Genomic DNA, 23,557 nt, shown 5'->3' on the forward strand with positions numbered 1-23,557 from the left:
AGCTCCTTAACTTTCACGCGGCACTGCTGTGTGTCCCTGTTGTAGCCTCTCTCCATCATGCCCTGTGAGATTTTGGTAAATATATTGGTATTTCTTCTTTTTGCACAGAGTTCTGCCTGCACAAATGCTTCTCTGCATACAGCAAGCAGATCCAGTGTCTCCCTTTCGGTCCATGCTAGAGTTCATTTGCGATTCTGGGGGGAAAGCATGGTCACCTGTGCTGCTGAGTTCACCACGCTTACCAAACAGGAAATGAAATTCAAAATTTCCCGGGGCTTTTCCTGTGTACCTGGCTAGTGCATCAGAGTTCAAAGCGCTGTCCAGAGCGGTCACGTTGGAGCACTCTGGGATAACTCCCAGAGGCCAATACTGTCAATTTGCGTCCGCATAACCCAAATTCGACCCACAAGGTCAATTTTAGCGCTACTCCCCATGCCAGGAAGGAGTACAAAAGTCGATTTTAAGAGCCCTTTAAGTCGACAGAACAGAGTTGGTTGTGGACGCATCCATTTTAAAATCGACCTAACGCGGCTAAATTCGACATAACTCTGTAGTGTAGATAAGGGCTTTAACTGACAAATAAGTAGAAAATGCTTAAAGACTTTACCATTTGCAGCTGACCTTCTCTTGAGTGATGAATCTCTGCCTATTTTCTACTATTATTTCAGATCTACAGCCATAAAATCACCTGATTGTAATACCATAGGTATTGCTGATGATTTAGTGTGGGATTACACAGGCAGAATACCTTGTCTGGAACACTTGATATAAAACACACCTATTCTGTAATAGGTGATCATTTTCTTTTATCTGCATAATGGCTTTTACTTAGCGTGACTGGAACTAAAAATGTTCCAGTAAGGAAAATGAATTAACTTTCTTACAGCTGTTGCACCATTTGCAGCTGAGGTTTGGCTATTCTGTATAGCTTTTGCTCAAGGAAAACCAAACCCAAACTATCACTTCCTTCCAGTGGCGGATTACCATACAGTGCCAGGGACCTCGGCCAATTGGGGAGCCCCCGCAAGCCGGAACTTCGACCCTTCCCCCGTGCCTCCTCTCCCTCTCCCTGGGACCCCACCACCCTGCTCTTCCTCTACCTTCCCCCTTGAGACCCCCACCCCCTGGCCAGACCAGATGGATGCAGGAGCTGTGGTCGGGTGAGCAGTGAGCATATTCCTCCTGTGGGGAGCGCCCCCAGCCCCTCTCCCCCATGCGGAGCTTCCCGCCCCCGAGTCCCTCTCCTTTCCCCTTCCTCCCACATGGAGCTGTCCCCCAACCCCCTTCTTTCCCTCCTCCCCGGAGCTGCCCCCCACCCAGCGCCTCTCCTTCCCCTTATTTTACACATGGGTGTAGTGAGACACACGAAGGTTAAGTGAATTGCCTACAGTCAAGCACAAACAGAATCGGGTATCACTGCTAGTTAGAGAACTCAAGAGTCCTGACTGCCGGTCTCCAGCACAACCATGAGACGATACTGTTTTAATAGAAACCCTCATGTCTTAGTCGTTACAATATTTGGCACTTAGGCAGAGTTCTCTGGCATAATGCTGTGTTATGTGTACAGACAGCTGCAGCTGTCCACTCTCACTCACCTGAATCTACAGGCTCCAAAACTACTGCCACAAGTATCAGCAGGGTTATTCATTCAGAACCAAACAATTTATTGACAAGGTGACATCTTTAAGATAGCCACATTTTTAGTGCACCGAGCAATTTATTTTCATTTATATTTACTTCTGTGCTGCCCGGGCAGCTGTGAGGAGCCCCGGACCCTCCACCTGTCCTGGGTGAGGAGCCGGAGTGCCCAAAACTAGCCTCCGGCATGGGTCCCTGCCCTCCAGGGCACAACATCCAGGACAGATGGAGGGTCCAGGGCTCCCCCCAGCATCCCAGGCTCTCTGGGCAGCTCTTACCATGGCCTGACTTCCAGCCAGGCCAGGAGGCAGGGCCATGGGGGGAACGGGAGAAGCAAGTGCTGGGGCTCTGGGAGGGCATGGGGGACCCCAATGTTCTTTGTGCTCTGAGCCCCAATAAATCTTAATCCGCCTCTGCCTCCTTCCTATGGTTCTTCTCTTATTACTACTTATTTGTATTATTGTAGTGCCCACGAGCTCCAGGTGGAGATTGGGTCCCATTGTGCTAGTAGTGTGCATACATATAACAAAAAGGCTATTCCAGAGAAGCTACAATCTAACTCTTGTTTCTATAGATCAGGGATCGGCAACCTTTGGCACACAGCCTGTGGGGGAATTGGCTAGCAGGCCGGGACGCCTTGTTTACCTGCAGTGTCCGCAGGTTCGGCTGATCGCAGCTCCCACTGGGTGTGGTTCGCTGTTCCAGGCCAATGGGGGCTACGGGAAGCGGTGTGGGCTGAGGGATGTGTTGTCTGCCCACTTGGAGGCAGGAAACCCCACCAGCTGGATGACTTGGTAGAAACTCTACGGCCATGGAGTTTTCCCATGATTCTGAATTGGAGGGGCAGAGGGGATTTCTATTTCCCTGCTTGTCCTCAGCCATGTGTTTTGAAAAGGGGAAACTGGGGGGCCAGTTCTTTACCACAGCTCTTTAGCACAGCCACAGCCTCAAGCACTTCTGCTATTTTCTATAGATTAAACAACTGGTAGATGGCACCCATTAGTGCCTTCCATATAACAATACTCCCATCTCAGCTCTGCCTGTCCTCCCAATAGAGTTTAGTATGTCGACATGCTGAATGACTTGTGTCCCAGCCAGAAAAAAAGAATAATGGGACGCATAGGGGTATGCATACAGACCCTGGCATGGGGAGCAGATCTAGTACGGCTTGAGGAGGGGAGTAGGGCATGCAGAACCCCTGATGGGGGGAGAGATTAGGGGACCCTGGTTTGAGGTGGGGGGTAAGACAGAGCCTCTGGCATGGGAGCCCTGCTGTGGATGAAGGAGGGGATGGGGGACATGGAGTAAGGGATCAAGGAAGCACACAGCCCTTGCTGTTAGGAGGGTCAAAGGGAAATCCAGGTATGGGGAGAATGGGAGTGCGCACAGTTCCTGCCATGGAGTGGAATGGGGGGGCATATGAAGAAAGTGGGAATGGGGGTGCACACAGCTGCTGATGTGGTGGGAGAATGGTATAGGAGGGGGAAGTGGGGATCAGACAGAACCCCTGGCAGGGGGAAGACTGGGGGGAGTAGCAGGAGTCCCTGAAAAACAGGGGGACGAGAGGATGGCAAACAGGGAGTTGTGGGGCAGTGGAGAATAGAGGGATGTAAAGAGCCCCTGGTGAGACCAGCTAACACACGCTTCAGAGTGTGCGACACCCTGCCCCTCGCCCCAGTCTACGGTTCTCTAACAGCTCTTTTATAATAAGGTGACCCCCCTGGAACCATATTTGGAACAGTAGTTGCTTCCTTTGAGCTTTGAATAATATTTATTTGTACTACTATGTGTGTGCCCTGTGGTGGTTACATTTTAATCCATTTAAGCACTGTGCTGAAAGCTGTAGAGTTTTGTTCTGTACTACCTATTTATTCTGCTGCTCAATGTTTTGCAGCAGAGAAGTACCAAGGATATTTTCATACAATTTATCTCTAGTTCCCTTCCTTTATTTTCCTCTGCACTAAATTCCATAAACTACTTCAGTTGCCCATGCTTCTAGTCTAGCAGTCTACTTTTAATTACCTTTCCTCTATATAGTCTACTCTCTCAGTTATATATGAGCATATTTGTTCACCTTTGTTTCTTGTCTCCTGCAATTCACTGATGAGCATCACAGCTAATGATCCCTTTGGCACACCGACAGATCACCTCCCTCCAACCCAGACAGTTGCCACACATAAGTACCCCTTGTTCTCAGTAACGAGGTCAGTTCCTTGTCCATGTCAAGAACTCTCTCCCGCTCTCTCTCCCCCCCCCCACATGCTAATGTATCTTTTTAAACAGGTTTCTTGTAATGGAGTTCATCAGGTAAGAGTCCAGATAAATAAATGGCCAAGCTGTTGAAATACGGCATTCCAACAGATCCAACTCAGCAGAGAACAAATCAGTAGTCAGCCCACCCGAGACACAAATTAACTGGCTGACAGACTATCTTCTTTAGCTCTGTTGACATCCGTGAGAATGAGCAGCTGCAGAGGAAATGGAATTGCTCTGCTTTCCTCCACAGAAACAGTTCACTGATTTTGCAGGCTATAATACAATACTTACTATAAAGATTCACAAGCCTTAGAAACTTTCATGCTGCAGGTAGAATCACTATTTTTGGTCAGGAAAGCGGAGCGTATTCCTTGTTAGTCTGCAGAGCCAGAAAGGGCAGGTAAATGCAAAGAGAGCAAACTAGAAACGCTACTCCATTTAATGTAGACAGTGTTGTCCCTAAAAGAATGAAAACTACAAAATGAAAACATTTGGTACTGCTCCAACTCAGCTATGAAAAAGATTGAGGAGGATGAGGCCGAGATGGGCTGACATGCAGGTACATTATACTCCAAAATTTCTTTCTTATTACTTCAGAATAGAATTAGGCTAGCTCTGCTGTTGCTCCTAGGGATGTTATAGTGGATGTGTTTGCATTCTTACAATTTGTCCTGGGCTGTGTGGTTGTATCATGGGAGCTGAATTCAATGCATATTCACTGTCAGTCTTTCTTCAGCCACACTTGTTGGTGCATTCCCAGAAAGTTTGGGCTTCTTGAACATCATGAGTCGGGAAAAAAAAATTAAAAAAGCAAAATATAAACTCTTGCCAGTTTGCCATTATTAAAAGGACAGATTGTCTACAATCCCAGATTCCAATTTACTTTAGGATTATGCAATCACTAACTATTTATTGTGCAGGCCAAAATTTGTCACTCATAAGCTTAAGGGACCTTCACTCATGTCATCAGGAAGTATTATTAGTCTTGTTAATTACACTTTTCCAATCCACCTGGAGATTTTCAGATAAAAGGTGCTCTGTATTATGTAAGAGTGAAGTGCTGGGTTAAAGCAAGTTTTCTTTGAGATAAATACATCTATTAATTTCTGAATCATCAAGAGAGCTTCACAAATACAGCTGCATCATTTTCCAGTGTTCTGTTCCTGCAGTAGTGTGAATCACAAAGAGAAAATGGTTTGTTCCCTCTTCCCCTGCTCATCCAGCTGAACAAGTTGTAAAGTTGGCTTCAGGCCAAAAGGGTCAAGAAGACTGCTTGATTTTGCCAGAACACAGGAGCTGTGTCTGGTTTACAAAAAGAAAAGGAGTACTTGTGGCACCTTAGAGACTAACAAATTTATTTGAGCATAAGATCACGAAAGCTTATACTCAAATAAATTTGTTAGTCTCTAAGGTGCCACAAGTACTCCTTTTCTTTTTGCGGATACAGACTAACACGGCTACTACTCTGAAACCTGTCTGATTTACTTAACTTTGCTTTCTAATGTTCATGTGCTTAAAGCCTATGGTTTGTGCATCTTTGAAAGTGGTGTTCTTCTGTCATGAAGATTTCTTTGGAAAATTAGTGCCATGTTTTTTTTAGTTCCAAGCCAGTGGAACTTATTGAGATGTCCTTTATTGAGTTAAACTCTTAGGGCTTGCTGCTATAGGCCTCAGTTGCTGTATATCAGGCTTCTGTGAAGGTACACTTATTTACACCAGCAGAAGATCTGGACCATCATCCCATTGACAATAAATTTGGGCATGCTGGCCTTATGGCACATCACTAATCTGCTGTGGGACAGGAAGAAGAGGCAGCCCTTCTTCAAGTCCAGTCTATCCACCTACTGAGAGCAATCCATGAACTCTAAACCCCCATGAACCAGGAGGTGGTTAGTCATTGACTTAGCCCTGAATAAATGATTAACTGTGCTCTTGTTCCCATTTGCTATTGTACAAAACTGGGCCACTGGAAATAGTGATGCCTTATGTTACCAGCTTTGCCCGTTACTTTGGGTTATGCTCATTTATTAGGGTTACTCTTCTGGGGGGGGGGGCGGTTCTATCTTCTATCAGTATACTGCTTGTGTCACGTGTTCTCATGTGGAGCTCTACTTCTTCCTGCTGCAAGTTCCCTCCCACTGAAGCTATCCTGCAGGATCTGGGTTCTTCCAGCCCCAGAATCTCACTCACTCACTCACTCTCTCTCTCTCTCACACACACACACACACACACACACACACACACACACACACACACACACACAGAACATGTCTGAGAGGACCGGGTTAATCAGCACTCCCAAGCTGACCCCTTATATGTCCCTGGACTCAGTAGGCTGGGTTGAGCAGAACCTCTAAGCTGTCACCCTCGTATGCCATGGACACCAAACAGGAATAGAGTATACCTGAGAATGCTGGGTTGAGCAACACTTTGTCTGCCACCCTCATATGCCTCTGGATTCAGCAGACTGGGTTGAGCAGCACTTCCCTGCTGCCACGCTCATATGACCCAGGTTCAGCACATCCCTATCCCAATTTTCACGTTACAATTGTTCTGGTAGTAACCCACTTGATGAGCAAATCTCACAGGATTTTTGGGCGCTACAGGGATCTTTTAGCTTAGGTACAAGGAGCGTTGCTACAGAGCGAATGAGGAAAACAAAAAAACCCACAGGGCGGGGGGGGGGGAGAGAGAGAAGCAACCAGCTTAATCATGAAAGTTATTTATTGCCAGGTAATAACCATAGGGGAGACAAACAAACAAAACAGTTATAATATTAAATCTAACCTAAATTTGAGTATAAAAGTCAGGTTTAGAAAACTATAACTGATCACACAAGTCAGGGTCAGAAGACTATACCTAGAGAGAGAGAGAGTTGGATTGTCACCACTGCATGAAGCTTCAATCAGTTGGGGGTCTGGAGCATTGGAGACAGCACGTTCAGTCAGGAGAAGATGAAGTCCCAAGGGAACTGATGCAGATTTTGGATCCAGGCATCAGGACATTAACTTGAGCATGGTTAGGGGTTTTTGTAGAGAAACAACAATGGTTCAAGGGAGAACACTAGATTTGTTTATGTGTAAACTGATGGCTCAAGGGAGTATACCAAAGTTGTTTTGTTTGGGCTAGACAATGGGAGCTGATCATTCCTGGCTAGGGTGGTGTTGCTTCGTGGGAGCTCACAATGCAATTAGGGAGCTTCACTATTTTGGATACCAATAAAGATTTATTACTAGAATTGGTCTGATAACTACTGAGCTGGGTGTATGCAGGTGTGGGTTCATTAACACCTGGAGCAGAGATCCCCCATCATGCAGTGCTTCCCAGAGTTCTGTGCGGTTCTTGCCTTGCAATCTCTGTTCTCCATTTGTATGCTAATGGAGATTCCTCCTTGTCCCATCTTGGATGCAAATGAGGCTAGGGGAGTTTCCTTAATCCTGTCATCCTTATCCCAGGGGTTTATTTATGTCTCCCACTGCCTTTTCATAGCTTTTTGTAAGTCTTTCTGCTGATCGGTTTTGGTTCAAGCAGAGTTTGGGGGGAGGAAGGTCTTTCATGACTCAGACAGGCTGGCTACTGCGCCCTGGTTCCCCAAGAACACAGAGCTGATAGGTAATACTTAATATGTGGGTCATAATAGCTCCTTTCCCAGCACGTGCACAGCTGAGAAATGTTTCAGCAGATCCAGCTCCTCAGCGGAGGCCTCTCCATCAGCAAGAACCATGTCTGAGCGACAAGAAACGTTTTGACAGTCAAACTAACAGATGCCTGGTGGAACAAGACAAATTATTTATATAATCATACAAAAGTGAGTGAGTGTTAAAAGGTTCCCATAAACAAGAGATGGTCTGTACTAACAGGGATAAATCCTCATGCAGAAACAGCCCACCTTATGCAATTTAACCCTCAGGGTGATGAACCTAACCTGAGGAAGAGTTTGAAAGCTCATCTCTTTCACCAACAGAAGTTGGCCCAGTAAAAGATATTACCTCACCTACCTTGTCATCCTAACACAGAGGCATCCCTCACACACACCAGCATGTGGGCTAGTTTCTGAGAAAATAAAGTGGGTCCAACTTATGGGAAGAAACTTCCCTGCACTAATAACCAACACACATATCACCCAGACCATCCTACATGACATACAACCTGCCTTAATGTCAGTCATGGATCACAGTTAGAGCTTGTTCCCCTGTGTCGTCAGAGCCTCATCATCCCATTCTAGAAGTGGTGCCATTGGCTGGCTTTGAGGAAGAAACATTTGGTGGCCTTGCTAATAATTCTGCTCCTTGCTATTGTTGGCAGAAGCCATGTTAAAGCAACAAAAGCTGTTTTCCCTTGCTCCTGATTCTACCTACACTGCTTACGAGTCATCCATACAAAATAGGTTTTTGAAAGAATGTTGGTTTATTTAAGATTATTTTGGAGATTAAAGGATAAATTGAAGTCCAACAAATTTTTTTTCTTTTTTTCCCTTCAGATAGTGAGTGTATTTTGGAGCCGCTGTCTTTGCCAGAAAGTCCATGTGGTGTAGCTGCTGTGGAAGAGTCTCCATCTGTGCCTTGTATTTTCTGTGAAGAATATTTTCCACAAGCAGAACAAGACCAACTTCTGAAGCACATGATTATTGAACACAAGCTTGTCATAGCAGATGTCAAGCTGGTTGCAGATTTCAGAAGGTAAATTTTTCTCAGTTAGATTAGATCATGCAAATGTGTAAATAAGATGTGTACTGTGGATCACCTGGTATGTTACTTTTTGATACTTTTTTGGAACATTTGCAAACTGTTATCTAACAGTGTTGGTTTGATGTTATTTGTAGTGTATTACTTAGAACATACAAATAGGTAATTGTGATTGGTAGTTAGGACATAGGAATTGCCAACTGGCAAGAAACCAGTTGTCCAGCTAATCAATAGCAATATGTGTCTTCAGATGAAGTTATTTTGTTGTATTGACAAGTTCTGTTCATTTCATAAAGCACACTGTGTCAAAGGGCTGACATCTCCAGGGTGTCCCCTCGTAGCCTTAGAAAGGGTCCTGCAAGGAGTCCTATGCCTCAATATCCCTCTTCCACGCACTTACAGTTCCCCTCTTCCCAGGGTCCTTTCACCTGCGCACATTCATTTTCCTATGTGGTACGGCAGCCCTTCTGGCACACCTTCACTAGTGGGCTGTTACAGAACAGACGTGTCTGCCTCACTTTCCCCTTTCATCTGGAGTCCCAGTAACTCCACACCAGTTTTCAGAATAGAAATAGCCCTTTGAGAGAGAAATTTATTACAGAAAGTCCCTCAACCATAGTCCAGTTGCCCCAGCCAGTCCAACCTCTACATGCACTTTTTCAAATCTGAACAATCTATCCACACACCAAATACAGCTCCAGCATCTCACCATGCCTCCAGCTCTCAGGTACAGCGCCGATGTTTTGCACCACACCTCACCCCAGCCCCTCTGTATGCGGTGTTTCTCTGCTATGTTTCCTTCCCAGTTATGATTTCAGCTCTTGCCTGGAAACATCAACAGATTCACCCCTCCATCATTCCCCAGCCTTCTGCCCTCCAGCTTCAACTCCCTGACTCGGAGAGCCAGCAGGCATCTCCCTTTGCTGCTTTCAGCCTCCAGCCCTTTCTGGCCATGGCTCTCTGGCCTGGAGAAGTTTGTAGGTGAACCCCCCATACCCTGACTGCCCTCTGCTTTCACCCACCCGATCTGGCTCCCCTGCTCAACAAGAGAACTCTCACTGCTCTCTCTTTCAGGCATCCCCACTCTGAAGACAGAAAATATGATGTTGCCTCTATATAAATCCATGGTACGCCACCATCTTGAATACTGTGTGCAGATGTGGTCACCCCATTTCAAAAAAAAAAATATATTGGAATTGGAAAACGTTCAGAAAAGGGCAATAAAATTATTAGGGGTATGGAATGTCTGCCATATGAGGAGAGATTAATAAGACTGGCACTTTCAGCATGGAAAAAAGATGACTAAGAAGGGATATGATAGAGGTCTATAAAATCATGACTGGTGTGGAGAAAATAAATAAGGAAGTGTTATTTACTTCTCCCCATAACACAAGAACTAGGAGTCACCAAATTAAATAAATAGGCAGCAGGTTTTAAACAAACAAAAAGAAGTATTTTTTCACACAAGGCACAGTCAACCTGTGGAACTCCAGAGGATGTTGTGAGGGCCAAGACTATAACAGGGTTCAAAAAAGAACTAAATAAATTCATGGAGGATAGGTCCATCAATAGCTATTAGCCAGGATAGGCAGGGATGGTGTCCCTAGCCTCTGTTTGCCAGAAGCTGGGAATGGGTAATGGGGGATGGATCACTTGATGATTACCTGTTCTGTTCATTCCCTCTGGGGCATCTGGCATTGTCCACTGTTGAAAGACAGGATACTGGGCTAGATGGACTTTTGTCTGACCCAGTATGGCTGTTCTTATGAAACTCTCAGCCCAGCTCTGCTCTTCTGAGCTCTCTCTCCGGACTCTGGGTACTGAACTCTCTCTTTCTGGACTCTATGTTCTCTCTCACCTTTGGGGTGTCTCTCATGTATAGCTTCCGAGGGACCCCCGGTAGTCCTCATTACACCAAACTAGGGTGTATCTGGACTGGAGGAAGAGAGCTGGACCTGATTTTATTTAAAGGGCCAAATATCTTGTTAGACACACATTTTAGTTTATCTACTTTTTTCTGATTTTGACTACCTTCCTCTCATTCTGAGGCCTTATTCCCATCTCTTCATGTCTACTTTCTAGCTATTTCTTTCTGTCTTGCCTTGTTCTCTATCATCCGGCGTGAGTAATTTAGAATTTAGTGATGGGAGGGTTGCCTAAGAAATCATATCAATTTACCTTAATTAGGCCTATATTGTTATACCTTAATTAGGCCTATTGAAAAATAACATTTTTCTCCTGTCTTTCAGTTGTAAGAATTACAATTGATCCTTACAACAATAGTATCTGAAATGTTTTAACTTACCAATGTGGATTTTTAAAAACATTGATAGCATCTACTTAACAGAATATAATTTCCACTGACAACTTGAGCTTTGAACTTGCACACAGTTACACGTTATGCTCGTGAGTTGTCCCATTGAGTCACCTCATGAGTAAAGTTAACCACATATATAAGTGTTTTCAGGATCATGTTTAATTTTAGTATTCCAAATAACTAGCAGGTAGACTGTTCTGGTTTACTTCCCCCGTCCCCGCACCCCGGCCAAATCTGTAGCTTTTTGGAACAAGGGCTGTCCCTTATCTGTTTGTACAGTCACTCCTAACATATGGGAGCCCTTGTCTTGGTTGGGGCTTGTTAGTCCTACTGTAATTCAAGTAATAAATAATTTTTATTTTTTGTTCCAAATTTCTTGCAGAGACATTAATTATCTCTTTGTTAAAGTTGAGATGTGGTTATGATATTTTGAGAGTCCTTTCAGTTTCTGACCAGAGTAACCTGGAGCTTCTCTACACGAATACTTTGTTCATGGTAGACTGGGGTATACATCAACCCTGTACTATCCTGCCACACACTAAATGTCCATGTGGACACTGCTGCAGTGCACGAACATTTCCATAGTGCACTTTGACCTACACTGCTTTGGGAATAAATTAAAGCTCACTGCGGAACTGTTAGCATCGCAGCACTGTCTGTGTGGACACTTAGTGCAGGGCAGATTAACACCCTAGCTTGCTGGAAACTAAGTGTTGTGTAGACAAGCCCTTGGATTGCCATATTTCCCTATGAATGCAGTCATAATTAACAGATTATAAGGCCAGAAGGAATCACTGTGATCCTCTAGTGTCGTAGTCCCCAAACTTTTCAGTGTCGTGCCCCCCTTACCCCTGTCTGCGACCCACTCTTCCTCTGGAGTCGGGAGCAGGGACATGTACAGAGATATGGGAGCCAAGGCTGGGGATGCAGCTAGAGGCCGGTCTGAGGCCGGGAACAGGGCCAGGGCCAGGAACGGAGCCACAGCCAGGGGCCGATGGTGGGGCCACGACTGGGTGCAGAGCTCCGGCTGGGCTACTGTCAGGAGCCAAGGCTGCGGGTGGGGATGGGCAGGGAGCCTGGATTGGGGGTGGGGCTGGAGCGGAGCTGGGAGCAGAGCGGGGCTGGGTGGCGCTCCCTCTCTGCCTTCTGTGGGGTGGCCTGGGCTCCACTGCGCCCCCAAACATTCCTGCCCCAGTTTGGGGACCTCTGCTCTTGTGTCTGATCGCTTGCATAATACCAACTATAGAGTTTCCCTGATTCAGTTTCTGTTTGAACTGGAGCATATCCTTCAGAAAAACATCCAATCTTGATTTTAAAATTGCCAGTGATGGAGACTCTACCACAACCCTTGGTAAGTTGTTCCAGTGGTTAATTACCCTCACCGTTAAAAACTTGAATTTGTCCAACTTCAATTTCCTGCCATTGGATATTGTTATACCTTGTGTGCCCATTACCAAATTTTTGGTCTAAAAGCATTCAAGTTTCTCAAGTTGATGCTTCCATCATGTCTTGTATTTTTGCATGTGTCTCAAATAACTCTGAGTCTTAAACTGTTCCAGAAAGAGTAAACACTGGAGTGCTGTTAATGCAAACTTGTAAGATGAACTTCTATCCTGATTTCTTGGTATGCAGCATCATTCTCCTTAGAACTTCAGAGTAGGAGAAGTTCACTAATTTAAAAAAAAACCATGAGAATATCTTCCTATTTTAGGGCCTGCTCCAAAGTAAATGGAAATGGTAAATGGATATCACATATAGCTCCCATCTATATCTAGTATTTTGGGAATTCCTAAGTATTTCTTTTTAGTAAAAATGTAACCAAGTGATGGGTCTTTCTAAAGATGTGACCAACTCCCATTACTTATGTGAAGCTTGATCCAAAGCTCATTGAAGCCAGTAGAAGTCTTTTTCACTGACTTCAGTGAACTTTGGATCAGGTCTGTTTTTGCTGAAATCGTCTTCAGTGAAGCTGAATAACTTTCATAAATTGGAGAGCAATTTCACTTTATTAAAATATAGTCTCGCAATACATGGCAGCTCTACAGAACCAGCATTAGATAAATAATTTTACATTCAAAAAACTCTTTGGAATAAGAATTAAAAGGATGGGAGTAGGATATAGTGGACCAGTAGTTTACGAAATACAGTATTTTATGGTAAAGGTTCTTCCTTCACACACACACTTTTTTTTTTTTAAGATACATTTTATATTGGAAGAAGAAGTTCACGGAGCAGCCCATCACAGATTTCTGTAGTGTGATAAGAACAAATTCAGAAGCTCCAGTAGGTAAGTGTACTCTTTATCTCCCCTGCTCATTTCCTTACCTGATACACTGTGGCCTGTACTACAGCCAGTCCTTTAAAATGGTGAGCATCCGGGTACCAGTCCAGCAAAGTACTTACACTTGTGGTTAAAGTTAAGCACGTACTTAAGCTCCTACCTATTCAGCTTAGCACTTACATGCATGCTTATGTCCACTGACTTCAGTGGGATTTAAATGCTTGGCTGAATAGGAATGAGCCTAAGTACATGGTAGAGTGTTTTGCTGGATCTGGGCCAGGGTGCTCAGCAACTTCCGGGATCAAGCCTTGGAAGCAGCATGGCTCTGCAAAGGGAGCTCAGGTACCAACTGTGTGAATGGGAGGCACAGTTCTCACAGAGCTGCCCCAATGTGCAGGGAAGGACACCCACTGAAATACTTCAGCTCCGCACACCCTGCCTCTATGGCCAGCTCTTGTGCAAAGTTGGGTCGTGGCCTCACTTCTTCTCCCACTCAGTGGGAACTATTACCACAGGAGGAAATATTCAGTGCACTAAGAGTGCCAAGATGGCCTCTGCAAAAGATCATCTAAAGCTTCGGGATGAACACTGTGGTTGACAGCTCTGCTTCTCTGGCACCATGGAACATTCTTTCTGGGCAGGAGACGGATCTTTCTCAGGGGCCAGTCCAAGGCTGTTGAATGAGCTCCCCCAGAAACTAAGGACCATCACAAACCTCACCAGCTTTATCTCCCAGTTCAGATCAAACTTCTTCAGTCTTGTTTTCTCTAATATAAACTCATAGCAGTGTGTATATAAAAATAAAACACAATCCCCCCCCCACACACACACAATTCTCCTTCTGCTGAGAGAGAGAGAGAGCAAACCACACATTACAGATGTTAGTTGCATCATTAAATACACAATTAGAATGTGTTCAGCTACGACAGTGACAAGGGCCATATAAGAACCTATATATAATAGAGGGGACACAAGGCAGTGGGGAGGCTATGCAAGGGCTATGCACATATATATGCCTTATATAAATTGACTGGTGGTGTAAATGGCTGCAAGTCCATTTATATTAATGGGATTTTACCTAGCCAGGCCTGCCTTTGACCAACAAATAACTCCAGCAGTGTAAAATAAAACTGTAGTTCTCTTAAAATGAAAATTACTTTAATTTTTTAAATATTTAACTGAAACAGTCTAATTATATGTGAGGCTGGGGGGAAAAATTAAGGTTGAGCATGTTACAGGGCAAAATATATGCAAAACAGCTGCAAATGTCTCCTTTACATTTATTTTCTAATCTCTTAACAGAGGAACAGGACAATTATTTTCTTTTATGTGATGTTTTACCAGAAGACAGATTACTAAGAGAACAGCTCCAGCAAAAGAGACTGGTAAGTAATTATTTTGAGGACTAAGTACCTTAAGAAACTGAAACAACATAATGTAAAATCAAATATGTACATTTGTATGGAATTAGAGGAAGGCATTTTATGCTAAACTGCAGAGATAAATCTTGATTTTAGCTTGTTTCCCTGTTTGCCAGTTTAAAAAAACAACAAAACACATTTTCTTGGAGTAGTTTTACCTGCAGGCAGTGTTCCACTCCAGTGGGAAATATGCCGAGCAAAAAAAGAGCTGAATGTGCTGAATAATTTTTTCTCGCAAGAATGTGCCATGCATTGGCACAAATTTTCCTGTGTGTAATAATAATACACCAATCCTGTGGTTTAAAAAATGGGAATAACAGAATGGCTTTTTGAGGACTTACAAAGGCAAATCCTCTTGCTAGCCCCCCTTCCCCACCTGACCCAGTAGTTTTGGCTTGGCAGATGATAGGGAAGCTGTATCTTTTCTTAGCCACTCTGCAGAGGGATATTAGCCCACTAGCTGAAGAAGTGCTCTGTAGCCCAGTGGACCCCACCGTCACATGAGAGCGCACCAGAGGATTGGGCCACAATGAATCCTCTGGGCCTATGGAATATGTGTATCCCTGGCACAGTACTTCAAATCCTCCTTTCCCTTCCCACTTCCTCCCCCCACACACTTTAGCTTCACTGCCAGGGATTCTCTGTGCCTTCAGAGGAGGAAGCAGGAATTGCCCTACAATGTGAAATCTTCATTGGTGTGTACATCCTGTGGAACTGCTGTGATAGCACCAGTGGGTGGGTAGATGGGAAGGGGGAAACAGATAGTAAATCCTTTGGTCCCTATCCTGCTCCTCTTCTGATCTGTCCCCAGAACCTGGGTACACCGAATTGTAAATTCTTTGAGGCAGGGTCCATGTCTTCCAGCATGTGTTCACAGTGCTTACATACAATCAGGTCCACTCCCAATCAGGGCCTTTGTGCGATACCACAATAAAAATAGCCCAGGAAGTCTGCTGTGGGTGGGGTTTGGATTTTATTTGCACGAGACCCACACCAGCACATCTGCAATTAGGGATTTCCTCGGCTGCAGCCAGAAGTGCAGGATTGAGCCCAAAGCAAACATTGCTTTTATCAAAGGTTAACTGTGAAGTAAAAAAAAAAAAAATTAAAGTGTTTGTGCCCTTTATTGCTGTTTTATGAAACTTAAAGAATCCATAATTTTTTCTGCCCTTTTCTGAATCTTAGAAATGTCAGATCCTGACTTTCTAGTTTTTATTGAAAAACTGAGGCTGAACCCTGAGCTGAAGCCGCAACTGGGGCTAAGAAAGTCACAGCCCAGGTTTCAGCAATAAAGGCGTCCAGTTTTTCACTTCCCTTTGCTGCAATCTGAGTGTTGATTTGCAGGTAAAAGTTATTTTGCTTTGCGAAGCCTTCTGCCTCTGAATAAATCCAACAATTAAGGGTCAGCTGACAAATAGGTTTGTGTGAGCTGTACAAAAGAAAAGATCAGAACTCATATGGCTTCCATTGATTTCCCTTGCTTCTCAATTCAAACCTTCTGTCTCCAAGCGTTTGTCCACAATAGGATAAAAGTTGTTTTAAGATATATAAGCAAATACATTTTATTTAACATGTTTTAAAACTCTAGTGTAGATAGGGCAAGTTGTATTGTCACACATCAGTTGGGCAATGAATCCTATGTGGGGTTAAATATCACTTTTTTGGGATCAAAAAAACCCAAGTGATTACTGCTAGCAGTACTTACTGTTCTTCACTCAGTATCTTAAAGATTGCCTCCAATCTTTGCTTTAGCCCCTTGCTTTAGCCTGGTCTCTTCTGATCCTTGCAATCAATGGGTCTTTGACAACACTGTCATGTCTTCCAAGACTCCATTTCCTTTTTATAGTTATGCCATCTCTTTGGTGGTCACACCAAATCCTGCACTCCAGCCTTGTCCATGCTCATTCCTTATATGGCACCCTCAAATGCCTCATGCTACCCGTGATACCTCTGCAAGCAGCTAGCATCTCAGAATCATAGAACTGGAAGGGACCTCAAGAGGTCATCTAGTCCAGTCCCCTGCACTCAAGGCAGAAATAAGTATTATCTAGACCATCCCTGACAGGTGTTTGTCCAACCTGTTCTTAAAAATCCCCAATGATGGAGATTCCACAACCTCCCTAGGCAATTTATTTCAGTGCTTAACCACTCTGACCATTAGGAAGTTTTTCCTAATGTCCAACCTAAACCTCCCTTGCTGCAATTTAAGTCCATTGCTTCTTGTCCTATTCTCAGAGGTTAAGAAGAACAATATTTCTCCATCCTCCTTGTAACAACCTTTTATGTACTTGAAAACTGTTATCATTTCCCCTCTTAGTCTTCTCTTCTGGAGACTAAACAAGCCCAGTTTTTTCAGTCTTCCCTCGTAGGTCATGTTTTCTAGACCTTTACTAATTTTTGTCACTCTTCTCTGGACTTTCTCCAGTTTGTCCACATCTTTCCTGAAATGTGGTGCCCAGAACTGGATACAGTACTCCAGGTGAGGCCTAATCAGCACAGAGTAGAGCGGAAGAATTACTTCTCGTGTCTTGCTTACAATACTCCTGCTTATACATCCCAGATGATGATTGCTTTTTTTGCGACAGCGTTACACTGTTGACTCATTTAGCTTGTGATCCACTATGAGCTTCCCCCCCCCCCCCGATCCCTTTCCGCAGTACTCCTTCCCAGGCAGTCATTTCCCATTTTGTATGTGTGTAACTGATCGTTCCTTCCTAAGTGAAATACTCCGCATTTGTCCTTATTGAATTTCATCCTATTTACTTCAGACCATTTCTCCAGTTTGTCCAGATCATTTTGAATTTTAAATCGTATCCTCCAAAGCACTTGCAACCCCTCCCAGTTTGGTATAATCCGAAAACTTTATAAGTGTATTCTCTATGACATTATCTAAATCATTGATGAAGATATTGAACAGAACCAACTCCTTCAGGACCCCACTCATTATGCCCTTCCAGCATGACTGCGAACCACTGATAACCACACTCTAGGAACGATTTTCCAACAATTATGCACCCACCTTATAGTAGCTCCATCTAGGTTGTATTTCCCTCGTTTGTTTATGAGGTCATGTGAGACACTATCAAAAGCCTTACTAAAGTCAAGATATACCACATCTACTGCTTCCCCCGTAGCCACAAGGCTTATTACCCCGTCAAAGAAAGCTATCAGGTTGGTGTGCCACGATTTTTTCTTGGCAAATCCATGCTGTTACTTATCAACTAATTACCTTCAAGCTGTTTGCAAATTGATTGGCTCAGATATCTCCTCAGTCAGCTCCTTGACCAGACTCAGTCTAGGATGCATTTCATCAGGCCCTGGTGATTAAAGACATCTAACTTTTCTAAGTAATTTTTGACTTGTTCTTTCCTTATTTTAGACTCTGATCCTACCTCATTTTCACTGGCATTCACTATATTAGACGTCCAGTCGCCACCAACCTTCTTGGTGAAAACCGAAACAAAGAAGTCATTAAGCACCTCTGCCATTTCCACAATTTTCTGTTATTATTTTCCCCCTTCATTGAGTAATGGGCCTACTCTTTCCTTGTCTTGATCGTTTGTGGCTCTTATAGTTGAAATGCATAATTGCAGTTTCCTTTTAAATTGATGGCAAACTGGGAATCGTGTGAAAAACTGGTAGGCTTGAATGTTCAGAAGTCCCTCTGCCCTTCTCCCAGTAGTCTTCCAAATACTGTCTCCCTCCTTATGGAGTCTGGCTACTCTGGACATCAAACAAGCTATGAGGCTGACCTTTAATATGCTGGCAGATAGCCAGCTCCTCTCTGTTGCCTCTCTTGACCCTCATTAGCTATGTTTGTGTGCTCAGCAACGATTTCTCTCAGCCAATCAAATTCCTTTGCTGTTTGCTTAGCATTCTCGAGCAGATTTTTTTCATGCCTACTGTCATTAGTTAAGCAACTCCTGTTCTGGCTCACTTTGTGAAGTATGTTTGAAAACTCCCAGTTTGAAAACTTCTGTGTATGGCTGTTTATTAATTAGTAGAGAGTCCCAAATCTGAGAGTGGAGCTGCTCTTTCTCACACTCCTCATAAATGCTCAGGCCGAGGTTTTCTCACCTTTCCATGACAGGGACTCTGAAAATCTGAGGCTGATCTGATTTTGTTTGCCTGTAACATTGGTACAGAAGGTTCTGTCTTAACAGATGATTTGAAGAAGAGGGGAGGTGTTTTGTGTACAATTATTAGCAGGTTGTTTCAAGATCATGGGACACATGGAGAATGGTGTGATATAGGGAGAAAAAGACAAAGTGAGTAGTAAGGAGGAGGGGCGTGGGCTGGATGCAGAGATTAGCATAGTTGTATGAGACAATGAAAGCTGAGATGTAGGCCAGAGACTGCAAGTTTGCATAGTGTTGTGAGGGTTTTGATATTTATAATTTTGAGCATTTTATATTTCCACCTTTGTAGCCCTTTCTTCTCTCCCCACCAGTTATAAACACAATACACGAAAGTACATTCAACTAATCTGTGCTGAAACTGTAGACAGAGGGCTGAATTCTATTCTGTGCCTCTGTATTTATACTAATGCAACTGGGAATATAATTAAGCCTGGTGTTACATATACTTCCTAATTAATTTTCTCTGCCAGACTGGTAGAGAATGGCTGACAATTAGTGCATCCCATTTTACCAGTCCTAGTCTGTGCCATGAAGTAGTATACCACTCCTATTCATTAAGTATAAAAAACTGCCAATGACTTCTTGTTGCGGTCTCTGCATTTTTTTACTAGAAGCTGTTTTACATAGTTCATTTGCCTGTAGCAATAGACAGCTAGTTTCTCTAAGTAGTCAGCAGTGAAATGTAACTTTTATTTAAATAGAAAGACACTAGACATAGAGGTACTTGGTGAGTTTGTGAGAGATCTGCTGGGGATTTTGATTTCAAATATGTATTCTGCCTGTGAAGATTTTAACCAATATTATTTAGGACCAGATTCTGCCACCCTTGCTAATCTTGAGCAGTATCTTATTCCTCAAGCAGACAGGTGGATATCAATAGCCTACTCAAGGAGTAAATTACTTCTCATTCTAAGTAAGGGTGACAGAATATAAGCTCTTCAGAGCAATCACTTTTATGAATTTGTATTGTGCCTAGCATAATGGGACTTTGATGCTGACGTGGGTTTTTAAATGCTATCACACTATCAATAACAACCACATAGTAGCTTTCTCCTCTGTGAAAAACATGGCATATTTAAACAAATAGACTTCAAAATAATTTCCCAGTAGGGTAAGATAAGAACTTTTTACAATAAGAACTTGTCCCATGACAACTAACTATATACTATACACCAACTGATAGCTGTCTGGTGTTGTAAGCTTCCAGAGTTCAATTGCCACTTGCTTGTCCAATGTCAATGCACCTGTCAATCTAGTGTGCCTGCACAGGAGGGCTGGGCAAGCTCAGCACACAGATCTAGGAAGGTGGCCTTTCGCATCCAAAAGTTCTGCAGCCGCTGCTTGTCATCCCAAATCTGCATTATCATGTGATGCCACTAATCAGCACTCCATTCTCAGGCCCAGAAACTGCAAACCACTATGTGGAGGTGCTCCATGATGTCAGGAGCAACCTGGCATTTTTATTCACTGTCCATTAGCATCCAGTCGTTGTTGAATATCTCCTCACACACCTGATTATAGTAGTGCTTGTTGAAATACAGAAGAATTGTGTGTCTTGTATTGGCAATGAGTAAAATAATGCTGAGCTCTGAAGAGCTGCTGACAGAGACATAGTGGAGACTGAAAAGTGGCTCCTGGAATGATGAGAATTTAAAAATGGCATGAAAATTATGGAATGGAACAAACACTATGGGATAGAGAAAGTGGTATTGTGGGAACTTGACTCCTACTTTTGTGAAATCGCTGGGTGAATTGCTGGTAACCCACAAAGCACTGCAGAAATGTTCCACAATAGGCATTGTGCTGGATAGAGGCATGGGGCTTACAGGCTTATTTATACATGGTGTGCTGCATTTTCTCTCAATACATCCATTCATGGTGAACACTCCCGGCACCAACCAAGCAGCCAAGAGTTCATGCACCCAAGGAATATACAGAAGTTGGGAGCTTTCGCTGACAACTTGCATCGACCAAACTTTCAAAGTGGACATGGCCTCAGTCTAGAGAGAAGCTGATTGAGGGGCCATATCTAGTGACATGTGACGGGGCTAGAACCTGCAAGCTTCAGAGCACTCTGGCCCCAGTCCAAGAAAACTTTTATGCATGTGCTTAACAATGAAACTGTCCATGCCTAAGTATTTTGCTGGATCAGGGCCAGAGTGCTCCTTGCAGGATCAAGCCCCATAACAGTCATAGCACCTCTACTCTCTACGGGCTTTACAAAGGAGGATAAGTATCATTATTTTATGAACTGGGAAACAGACGAACAGAGTGATCTTATTGGGGAAAAACCAGGAACAGCCTCCATTCCTTTGCTTTAACCACAACTGTAGGAATTGGGTAGTCTAGTAGATAGGATGCTGGACTGAGACTCAGAGAACAGCTGAAATCTTACTCTATTCACAAACTCCCTGTGTGACCTAGTCCCATTTAGTGCACCCTGTGCCTCAATTCCCCATCTGCAACAATGGGGATAAAATCCTTCCGTATCTCACAGAGAGGCTGTGAAGATAAAACCCATTAATGACTGTAATTTTCTCAGACTCTATAGTGATACGGTCATTTACATTTTTAGACAGACCTTCTGTCCCCTATTCCTAATGTTTGTCAAGATCTGTTTTTCAGAATTTCTGAAGCTCTTTCTTTAGAATTTTGAGGCCTCCAGTGCTATCTATCCTCAGGAACTAAGAAGGAGAGTATAAGACGACACATGTTTCTTCATTAGTCTGAGACTTCTGTCTTTTCTAATTCAACAATTCCTAGTGTTTTTGTTAAGGTCAGGACTATTGCATTTGAGCGACATGGAAAAGTCATTCATTCATAGACATGCTGTAAGCTGCTAGCCATACAAAAGCTATTTTAAGTGCTTCTGGGAGAAACTGATAATTCCTACCAAAACAATGCTGCCAAGAAGAGAAACACTTGCAATTTCTCAGACTCCCTTGAGAGACTGCAGTTTTTATGCCAGAGACTCTGAACTTCTCACAACCTCAAATGGAGCAAGCATCATGGAAGTGTGACATTTTTCTAACCTCCAAGTTTCACATTTCTTCTCAGTGATAAAATTTCTTTTGTATTCCCAGTTTAATATACTGGTGCAATTGAAGACTGTTGCCCTGGTCTGTGCAGTTATATGCTATTACCCTGATCCTTTCCGTGTAAATGGAAAGTGGACATTAGCTCATAATCTGGTTGAATTTTTCTATATTGGCAGATCAGCATTATTGAGAGCAATATGTAGTAGGAGCTTTAGGAAGGTTTTTCAAAAAGACCAAGAAAAGAGGGAACTGGAACTGAAAATGTTTGTCAACTTTTGAATACATTAGCTTCTTTGTTAAAGGTGATTTTTAGATGTTCTATATGACTTGCATCTTTCTTTTACCTATAGCCTCCTTGTTCGTAGGTGATGAGGAAAACATATCCAGGAATTTTCCTGTGCATAGACTGAGAAGGTGAAGGCTTAAAAGGCTTCTATCAACTTGAGTAACATTTCTACTGTCTGTTGTCTTATTTGCAAAAAGAAAAGGAGTACTTGTGGCACCTTAGAGACTAACAAATTTATTAGAGCATCCTCGGATGCTCTAGCTCACGAAAGCTTATGCTCTAATAAATTTGTTAGTCTCTAAGGTGCCACAAGTACTCCTTTTCTTTTTGCGAATACAGACTAACACGGCTGCTACTCTGAAACCTGTTGTCTTATTTGTATGACTCTAATTCTCAAACACCACACTCAGGATCAGCACCTCATTGTGCAAGTCTCAATATAAACATATAATTAAAGAGTTTGCTATCTAAAAATGTTTACTTTTGTCTGAAACTTTTTACATTTCTTACAAGCTACTGTGACAAAGCTCCTGCTCTACCTTGGTGGGTTTTGCGCTTATTGGCGGATTTGCTCGCCTTGGAGGTTCACAGCAGACCTCAGCTTGGCCGTTTTTCTGAATTCACAGTCCAGGTCGACGACTCCTGTGTCTGACCAGGAGTTGGGAGGTTTGGGGGGAACCCAGGCCCGCCCTCTACTCTGGGTTCCGGCCCAGGGCCCTGTGGAATGCAGCTGTCTAGAGTGCCTCCTGGAACAGCTGTGCGACAGCTACAACTCCCTGGGCTATTTCCCCAGGGCCTCCTCCCAACACCTTTTTTATCCTCACCATAGGACCTTTCTCCTGGTGTCTGATAATGCTTATACTCCTCAGTCCTCCAACACTCTGCGTTTTCACTCTCAGCTCCTAGCGCCTCTTGCTCCCAGCTCCTCACACGCACACCACAAACTGAAGTAAGCTCCTTTTTAAAACCCAGGTGCCCTGATTAGCCTGCCTTAATTGATTCTAGCAGCTTCTTGATTGTCTGCAAGTGTTCTAACCAGCCTATCTTAATTGTCTCCAGAAGGTTCCTGATTGTTCTGGAATCTTCCCTGTTACCTGACCCAGGAAAAGGGACCCACTTAGCCTGGGGCTAATATATCTGCCTTTTATTACTCTCCTATAGCCATCTAGCCTGACGTGTCACACTACATAGGATTGCTGTCACAAAGAGATTAGAAAAAATCTTTGTCCAGTTTAACATTGCATTTGATAGCACCTTGCATGTATATCTGTTTGTCCCTTAAATTATTTACTCAGTTTTCCATGTTGTTTGTGTGGGTCTTTCCCTCAGCGATAGCAGAGAGAGGGAGTCTAAAAATCATAAAAAATGGCTGGGGGGACTTGGGGAAGTTATTTTTAATGCATATTTTGAAATTGACTAGATTGCAGATTGACATTGTCTCTTTAATACAACGAATCAATGAAGAGAAAGGGGGACTCCATTAAAATCCATATGTT

The 23,557-nt window shown here is 43.5% G+C and overlaps 1 protein-coding gene across 7 annotated transcripts in view; it reads left to right on the forward strand.

Moving 5' to 3' along the window:
* Positions 1–23,557, forward strand: part of ZNF277 (zinc finger protein 277) — an 89,804-nt gene that overhangs the window by 39,808 nt on the left and 26,439 nt on the right. For 5 of the 7 annotated variants that reach the window (XR_006275145.1, XM_038397481.2, XM_043495044.1 and 2 more), the window contains exons 2-4: positions 8,375–8,573; positions 13,095–13,183; positions 14,480–14,562. Coding sequence is in view for 6 of the 7 variants with exons in the window: in XM_038397481.2 (XP_038253409.1) it covers positions 8,375–8,573; positions 13,095–13,183; positions 14,480–14,562 (371 nt within the window). In the remaining variant the exon portion in view is untranslated. Of the gene's footprint in view, positions 1–2,296; positions 2,433–7,553; positions 7,703–8,374; positions 8,574–13,094; positions 13,184–14,479; positions 14,563–23,557 lie in introns of those variants that run through there. The other 2 variants (XM_043495057.1, XM_043495060.1) reach the window with 2 other exon arrangements.

This window comes from Dermochelys coriacea, chromosome 1 (assembly GCF_009764565.3).
Source record: "Dermochelys coriacea isolate rDerCor1 chromosome 1, rDerCor1.pri.v4, whole genome shotgun sequence".
NCBI lineage: Eukaryota > Metazoa > Chordata > Testudines > Dermochelyidae > Dermochelys > Dermochelys coriacea.